We start from the raw sequence: 8,688 nt of genomic DNA, 5'->3' as shown, positions 1-8,688 counted from the left end.
CAGCCTGGGCCGCCGCTCACAGCCTGGGCCTGAGGTGTCTTTCGGTGCCTCGGTACAAAAGGAGGCTCCCCCCCCAGAAACCCCCACTGCATGGAGAACTGGGGTGAGGGACCTGCTCCCAGCACCTGCCCAGGCCAGAGCAGCCCCAGCTATGGGGCGTACAAAGGTGCCCCGGGGCTGGGGAACAGACCTGGGCCCGTCTATCGCAGCCGGGGGTTGGCAGGTGTCGGGAGGGTTGATAAGCGGCTGGGGGGAGGGATCGCTCAGTGGTTTGAGCATTGGCCGGCTAACCCCAGGCTCCCTGGGAGGGCAGGATCGGGGGAGCTGGGGTACAAATCTCTAACGCGGGTGTAAATCAGGATAACTCGTCCTGGCTCCGTGCTGATCTACGCCCTGCGGGCCCCGTGTATCCCCCCAATGAGTCCCACGCGCCGCCTGCGCTCGGAGAGGTTTATTGGGTACAACAGAGGGGCCGGCCCAGAACTCATTCGTCGTAGAACTTGGGGATCTCGTCCCCCAGGAACACCTGCTCCACGGCGCCCGACTTGGTGATGGTGACGAGATAAATAACCCCCCCGCTGGAGCCGTCCCGGCTCATCGCCAGGGCAATGGCTGGGGAGAGAGAGGAGGGGTAAGTGAATCGGTGCCACCAGAGGGGACAGGCCCCGTGTCCTGTTCCCTGGACCCCTGAGCCAGCCAGTCCCCCACCCTGGGGCTGGATGACAGACAGCGCCCCCTAGAGGGGACAGGCCCCCTGTCCCGTTCCCTGCCCCCCTGAGCCAGCTGGTCCCCCACCCTGGGGCTGGATCACAGACAGCGTCCCCTAGAGGGGACAGGCCCCCTGTCCCGTTCCCTGCCCCCCTGAGCCAGCTGGTCCCCCACCCTGGGGCTGGATCACAGACAGCGCCCCCTAGAGGGGACAGGCCCCTGCCCCATTCCCCACCCCCCGAGCCAGCCGGTCCCCCGCCCTGGGGCTGGATCACAGACAGCGCCCCCTAGAGGGGACAGGCCCCGTGTCCCGTTTCCTGCCCCCCTGAGCCAGCTGGTCCCCCACCCTGGGTCTGGATCACAGACAGCGTCCCCTAGAGGGGACAGGCCCCTGCCCCATTCCCCGCCCCCCTGAGCCAGCCAGTCCCTGCCCTGGGGCCGGATGGGAGCCGGCGCCCCCCAGAGGGGACAGGCCCCCTGCCCCATTCCCCGCCCCCCCGAGCCAGCCAGTCCCTGCCCGGGGGCCGGATTGGGGCCACCGCGCCCTGGACCTGCCTAACCCCGCCCGGGGGCAGTTACCGTTCTTGGTGAACTGGCGACACTCCTCTGGACTCATCCCGGGCTTATAGGCTGCATCCACGTAGCCGTAAATGTAGCTGCTGCCGGAGCCGCCGATGGCGAAGGGGTGTCGGGTGAGCATCCCCCCCAGCGTCCCGTACACCTGCGGGAGCGAACACACCCCAGGTGAGAGCCCCAGCCTAGCGCAGGCAGGGGCAGGGGGCTGTGGCACCGCAGACGGGGGTGACTAATGCCAGGGGCGGCTCTAGCCATTTCGCCGCCCCAAGCACAGTGGCACGCCACGGGGGGCACTTTGCCGGTCGCCGGTCCCGTGGCTCTGGTGGACCTCCCGCAGGCGTGCTGGGGTCTGGAGCCACCCCTGACTATCTCTGACATGCAAAGCACTGACTGCAGTAACGACCGCCGTTCCCTCGGCCCCCTGCCGGGTCTCAGGGTGGGCGTCTCTCCTCGCCGCCCTGCATGGCACGGACACACAGCCAGGCCTTGGGGCCTACCCAGCCTGCGGCCACCTGAGCACCGACGGGGCAGGAGGTTCTGGGTTCAGATCCCCCCGCGGTGCTGGCCTGGCTCCCGGCGGCTGGTGACCCACCCAGCGATGGCCAAGGGAGGGAACGAGGACACATTAACAGAGCGTTTTTACCAAGCCTGGCCGGGCCGAGGGGCCACGGGGCCCTGCGGGAAAGTGACCGGGACATACCCGGGGGCAGCTCTCCTTGCCCAGCTGGCGGGTGAGATGCGGCGCTCAGCCCCGCTGGGGGCGGTTAATGTTCACCCCCTTTCTGTCTGCCCGAGGGGGTCAGGGCCCCTTTGCACCCTGGGGGCAGGCTGTTCTGGAGCATGAACCGGTTTGGATGTGACGCTGCAGGGAGACGGGGATGGGCCGAGGGGAGGGGGTCACAGCACAGACACTGCAGCCAGGCCCTGTGGGGGGCCAGGCCGGTGGATACCGTAGGGGGCAGATGGACACCCCCCCCGGCTGCCGGCCCCCCCCCCCCAACCTCACCTGCCCCCCTTTCTTCCGGTCCCATCCCGCCACCATGAGATGCGCCGACAGCTCCTCCTTGTACTTGTAGCTGACGCCTTTCACCAGGCTGGCGGCCGCCAGGACCAGTGGGGCCTCATCCATGTCCAGGCTGGGGAGAGGAAGGGGGGGTGTGTGTCAGTGAGAACAGGAGGAGCCCCCCCCACACACACAAGGGGCCCTCCGAGCTCCAGACCCCCCCCACACCCCCAGGGGACCCCCGCCCGGCCTCCCCGCCCTACCTGTGCAGCTCCAGCTGGTAATGCACCATGTCTGCGATGGCCTGGGCGTCGGCGGCGGAGCCGGAGAGAGCGCAGTAAATCCGCTCGTGCAGCGGGGCCAGCTTATCGAAGACCCGGTTCACCACGGCCTCCCTGGGGTGGGGGGAGAATCCGGATCCCAGCGTGAAATCCAGAGCGGCGAGCGCAGAGCCGGAGTCAGACCCGGCGCCCAGACTCAGAATCCAGGACCTGCCCCGTTCCCAGCCCCTGTGGTGGGGTGGGACACGCGCCCACCCCTGCTCTAGTGTAAGGCAAGGAAAGGGTTAACGGCCTGCAGACCCCCAATCCTGCTCCCCCTGCCCAGCAGAGAGAGGCTGCACCCGGGCTCTGGGCAGGGCCAGGCCTGGCTGTGGGTCGCTTCGCAGGAGAACCGGGGCTGGAACCCGGCGTGTGTGCGGACGCTCTGGGAGGCTGCTCCCGGCGGCTGTAGAGAGCCTGGCTGTGGGGGGCTTCGCAGGAGAACCGGGGCTGGAACCCGGGGGGTGTGTGGACGCTCTGGGAGGCTGCTCCCAGCGGCTGCAGAGAGCCTGGCTGTGGGTCGCTTCGCAGGAGAACCGGGGCTGGAACCCGGGGGGTGTGTGGACGCTCTGGGAGGCTGCTCCCAGCGGCTGCAGAGAGCCTGGCAGTGGGTCACTTCGCAGGAGAACCGGGGCTGGAACCCGGGGTGTGTGCGGACGCTCTGGGAGGCTGCTCCCGGCGGCTGCAGAGAGCCTGGCTGTGGGTCGCTTCGCAGGAGAACCGGGGCTGGAACCCGGGGGGTGTGCGGACGCTCTGGGAGGCTGCTCCCGGCGGCTGCAGAGAGCCTGGCAGTGGGGGGCTTCGCAGGAGAACCGGGGCTGGAACCCGGGGGGTGTGTAGACGCTCTGGGAGGCTGCTCCCGGCGGCTGCAGAGAGCCTGGCTGTGGGTCGCTTCGCAGGAGAACCGGGGCTGGAACCCGGGGTGTGTGTGGACGCTCTGGGAGGCTGCTCCCGGCGGCTGCAGAGAGCCTGGCTATGGGGGGCTTTGCAGGAGAACCGGGGCTGGAACCCGGGGTGTGTGTGGACGCTCTGGGAGGCTGCTCCCGGCGGCTGCAGAGAGCCTGGCAGTGGGGGGCTGTGCAGGGAGACGGGACGGGGGCTCTCGTGCGGCTGGAGAGCTCGGCTGGGCCCCGGGGGAAGCAGAGGGGCTGCGGACAGGAGCCAGGTGGACGGGGGTGGGGCTGGGACGTGCACCGAGTTAAGGCAGGGTCTCCCCAACTCCAGACTGAGTGATCACATGCTCCAGTGGGAACCGGGACCCCCGGAGAGCAGCGACCGGGCAGCCAGGGGACGGGGAGAGGCTCCGACAGCCCCTCCAACGGCGCACGGCCCATCCAGTGTCCCTACGCGGGGGAGCGAGAGAGATTCCCTCTATTCACCAGGGACCGGAACAGGCGTCCCGCCGAGAAGCGATGAGGACGATCCGTGCCTGATCCGGGGCGAGCCGGCCCCACTGCAGAGCCCGGCCCCAGCGCAGGCCAAACCCCAAACACCGGGTGTGACCCCGGCCCGGAGGGGGTGACAGACACCTGAGGAACAGCCCTGCGCCCCCGCCCTGCACCAGGGATACGGAGCAGTGATAATTCCCCCCTGACGCCCGTCGCACGGGGGCCTGTCCCCCGGCTGAGGCCTGGCACTTACCCCGCAGACACCCGGGAGTCGGAACCCACCACGACCCCGCCGTCAAACTCCACCGCCATGATGGTCGTCTGGGGAAAGGGAGGAGACAGGGGTTCAGTGCAGGGACCCGCTGAGCCAGGGGAGACTGAGGGTCACCCCACGCCCTGCAGGGAGCCGGCACAGGGCACCCCCAAACCAGAGAAGACCGGCCGTGTTTGTGTCATGCAGGCTCCGTGCTGATCCTTGCAGGACAATGGGGCGGCAGGCAGGAATCTCTGCCCGTGAACCCCACAGCACAACCCCCAGTGGGGCTGGAGGGGTTGCTGGCAGAGAGCGTAACTGGCCCACACACTGTGACGCTACTGGGGGGAAAGGGGAGCCAGGACTCCTGGGTTCTCTCCAAGCTCTGGGAGGGGAGTGGGGGCTGGTGGGTGAGAGCAGGGGCCTAGGGGCCAGGACTCCTGGGTTCTCTCCCCGGCTGTGGAGGCTGGTGGGTGAGAGCAGAGGGCCTGGGAGCCAGGACTCCTGGGTTCTCTCCCCGGCTGTGGGGGCTGGTGGGTTAGAGCAGCAGGGCTGGGAGCCAGGACTCCTGGGTTCTGTTCCCGGCTCTGGGACGGGAGTGGGGGCTGGTGGGTGAGAGCAGAGGGCCTGGGGGCCAGGACTCCTGGGTTCTCTCCCTGGCTCTGTGTGGGAGTGAAACTTGTTCCCTAGAAGCGAAAGCCCCTTATCTCTGACCCAGCCGGTCCCGTCCAGCCCATGGCTCCATGGGATCAGAGGGGGGTGGCTCTGGGATCTGATCACACCTGGCAAAGGGCCTGTTGCGACGTGTGACAAAGGCCTGGCAGCTGGGTACAGAGTCCTGGGGCTGGCAGAGCCGGGGTGGGCGGGGGTTTGGCTCCTGCACCTGGTGCCTGGAATGGGCCGGTGCTAAGGGCGGTGGCTGCGTTACCAGTATGGTGTGTTTACACCAGGGAGCTCCCAGCTAGGGCGCCAGGTTCGGGGTGATGGGGAGAGGGCACATGGCTCCTCCCAGCCAGAGCCCCCCATTCCCAGGCCGCTGGTCCGACCCAGGCCACCTGCGCCACTGGGGAGCAACACGGAAATAGTCATGGGGGGGGAGAGACTATGACTGTGTGGGCCAGTGGTTAGGGCCCCCACCTGGGAGGGGGCGACCCTGGGTCCTGTCCCCCATTCGCTATTCAGAGGGCAACAGCTGCAAAGGAGAGAGGGAGGGAGCCCCCCACACCAGAGCAGCCTGTAGCCCAGGGGTCAGGCCAGGGGTTCTCAAACTGGGGGTCGGGACCCCTCAGGGGGTCACAAGGTTATTACATGGGGGGTCACGATCTGTCAGCCTCCACCCCAAACCCTGCTTTGCCTCCGGCATTTATAATGGTGTTAAATATCAAAACGTGTGTTTTTAATTGATAAGGGGGGGTTGCGTTAAGAGGTTTGCTGTGTGAAAGGGGTCACCCGTCACTGGGTTAGAGCTCTCCACGGGGGAGACCCCTGTTCAAACCCCTCCCCCCAGGCAGAGGGGGGAACGGACCCGGTTTCCCCCACGTCTCCGGTGTGTGCATGAACTGCTGGGCTGGAAGCTATGGGGGGGGGTACCCCATGCCCCTGCTCTGGCTGGATTTGGAAAGGGACCCGATCCAATAAGCAGCCTTGGCGCAGGCCCACTGGCTCGGGCCCCACACGTCACGTAGGCAGCTGAACGCTGTCCTGCCTGGGTTCGCGGGTAGGCGGGAGCCAGGTGTCTGGGGGGGGTGCAGGGCACAGGCCCAGAGGCAGGAACTCCCGCGCCGAGGGGATGTTACCCTGAGGAACGCGGCGCCCAGAGAGTTTAGCGCCGACAGGGCGAGGCGGGAGATCGGTGGATCGCAGAGGAGCTGGGCCGGAGGGGCCCAGCTCGGGGGTTAACGCAGCCAAGTACTTTCCTGGATCCCCTGGGAGTCTCTCTCGCTCCCTGGTAGATTTTCTAGCCCTTTAATCCTTCTCGTGGCTCTTCTCTGAGCCCTCCCCAATTTATCCCCAGCCGGCGGGCCCCAGACCCGGACCCAGGCTCCCAGCCGTGGTCGCACCGGGGCCAAATCCTGCAGGAAAATCCCCTCCCTGCCCAGCTCGAGATTCCCCTCGATCTGTCCCACTGGCCCCTCTGTCCACAGTGAAGCGCTGGGAGCTGCTGGTCAGCTCGGTATCCACTGCCATGGCCCCACGGCTCAAACACCTTCACTGACCTGCCTGCCTGTGTGAGGGTATTTCACAGGGGGAACTGAAACACAGCCAGGGACGGAACCCAGGAGTCCTGGCTCCCGGCCCCCCCCCCACTCTAACCCACCAGCCCCCACTCTCCTCCCAGAGCCAGGGACAGAACCCAGGAGTCCTGGCTCCAGGGCCCCCCACTCTAACCCACCAGCCCCCACTCCCCTCCCAGAGCTGGGGAGAGAACCCAGGAGTCCTGGCTCCAGGCCCCCCGCCACTCTAACCCACCAGCCCCCGCTCCCCTCCCAGAACTGGGGAGAGAACCCAGGAGTCCTGGCTCCAGGCCCCCCCACTCTAACCCACCAGCCCCCGCTCCCCTCCCAGAGCTGGGGAGAGAACCCAGGAGTCCTGGCTCCCAGCCCCCCCACTCTAACCCACCAGCCCCCACTCTCCTCCCAGAGCCAGGAGAGAACCCAGGAGTCCTGGCTCCCAGCCCCTCCCCCCCCCCCCCCCGCTCTAACTCCCCCCAGAGCTGGCACCACCAGACTGTGCAGCTCTTGGCTTCCATAGAAAGAACAAGTAAGTTTCTCGCTCTGGTGGCTTGGGAACATGTGGCCAGCGGGAGCCGGGCCCTCTGTCCATTAGTGTTTAACAAATCTCAGCAGCTGTGAAGGTTTCGGGCTGGCAGTTCTGTACGGTGGGGTGGGGGCATTGGGGGGTTTCAAGGCGGCACGTATGAGGGTGCAGCAGGGACATATGGGGGTGCAGCAGGGAGACATGCGGGGTTGCAGGGGCACATGGGAGCCAGGACTCCTGGGTTCTATTCCTGATCTCTGGGGGCGAGGAGGGTCTGCAGTAGGGGCATGTGGGGTGCAAGGAGGGGCAGTGGGACACTGGCGGGAGGGTCCTGTAGGGGGAGCAGCAGGGAGGGGGCAATGGGGGGCAGCAGCGGGAGACGGGGCCGGCAGACACGAGGCGGAGGGGTGTGGGAGGGGGGGGACATGGGGGCAGTGGGGCCGGCAGACACGGGACATCGGAGGTGGTGGAGGGGGCGGCATGTGGGGGGCAGCGAGGGAAGATGGAGTTTGCCGCCAAAGACGGGACAGCGGGGGAGGGGGTGGTGGAAGGGGCACATGGGGGCAGCGGGGGGAGATGGGGTTAGTAGCAGAGACGGGACAGCGGGTGAGGGGGGCTGGGGGGCACCTGGGGGCAGCGGGGGGGAAAGGGGGCCGGCAGAGACGGGACAGCGGGGTGGGGGGGATGGAGCGGGCGGCAGGTGGGGGGCACATGGGGGCAGCGGGGGGGGAATGGGGCCGGCAGAGACGGGACAGCGGGGTGGGGGGATGGAGCAGGCGGCAGGTGGGGGCACGTGGGGGCAGCGGGGGGAGATGGGGCCGGCAGAGACGGGACAGCGGGTGAGGGGGGCTGGGGGGCACATGGGGGCAGCGGGGGGAGATGGGGCCGGCAGAGACGGGACAGCGGGGGGGCGCACATGGGGGCAGCGGGGGTAGATGGGGCCGGCAGAGACGGGACAGCGGGGGGGGGGATGGAGCGGGCGGCAGGTGGGGGCACATGGGGGCAGCGGGGGGAGATGGGGCCGGCAGAGACGGGACAGCGGGGGGGGGGGATGGAGCGGGCGGCAGGAGGGGGCACATGGGGGCAGCAGGCGGATCCCAGCCGACCCCCGAGCCCCTTTCAGGGTGTAAACGGGAAAAGTTCGCGCCGCCCGAAAGCGAAAGCGGCTCGGAGCCTGGCCGGGGGGGGGGCTGGGAGGAGGCTGAGCCGCCCGGATCCCGCAGCCCCCGGGGGCCCGAGCCGGGCAGCCCCACGGGCAATTCATGGGGCGCCCCCACTTTAACACACACACCCCGGGATTCCCCCGCAGCGGATCCCTCCCCCGGCCCCACTTACCCCCGTGCGGACCTCCCCGTCCGCCCAGCCGGGCCCCCCGCAGCCCGCCATGGTGCAGCGACCCCGGGAGCGAAGCACCAGCGCCCGGGACAGCTCCGGGACCAGCCGCGCCTGCCCCGCCCCGCCCTCCCTGCAGCGCCGCCCAGCGCCGCCAGGGGGCGTCCGGCACCCAGCGCCTCTGGGAACCTGTCCCGCCGCGCTCTGCCTGGCAACAGGTGATGCCCGGGCCTGGGGGGCGGGGCTGGGAGCCCCCCCCCCCCCCGCGTCCCAAACCGCTTCCCCCATCCATCATCTGCGGGGCCCTGACACCGGGTGAGGGGCGGGTGGGGCCCTGCCTGCCCCGGGCCA

The 8,688-nt window shown here is 68.7% G+C and overlaps 1 protein-coding gene across 1 annotated transcript; it reads right to left on the bottom strand.

The window, feature by feature from the left end:
• Positions 1-361: 361 nt before the first annotated feature.
• LOC123346444 (proteasome subunit beta type-9-like) lies at positions 362-8,449 on the bottom strand. The gene is made up of 6 exons (XM_044983840.1): positions 8,341-8,449; positions 4,249-4,316; positions 2,551-2,682; positions 2,291-2,420; positions 1,288-1,429; positions 362-612 (listed from the first exon to the last, which is right to left on the bottom strand). Exons 1-6 carry the CDS (start codon positions 8,389-8,391, stop codon positions 485-487), a joined length of 651 nt encoding a protein of 216 aa, XP_044839775.1. The 5' UTR covers positions 8,392-8,449; the 3' UTR covers positions 362-484.
• Positions 8,450-8,688: the final 239 nt, after the last annotated feature.

Source organism: Mauremys mutica, chromosome 12 (genome assembly GCF_020497125.1).
Source record: "Mauremys mutica isolate MM-2020 ecotype Southern chromosome 12, ASM2049712v1, whole genome shotgun sequence".
Taxonomy (NCBI): Eukaryota; Metazoa; Chordata; order Testudines; family Geoemydidae; genus Mauremys; species Mauremys mutica.
The sequence above is the reverse complement of the archived record's forward strand: the minus strand, read 5'-3'. Positions and strand labels throughout refer to the sequence as shown.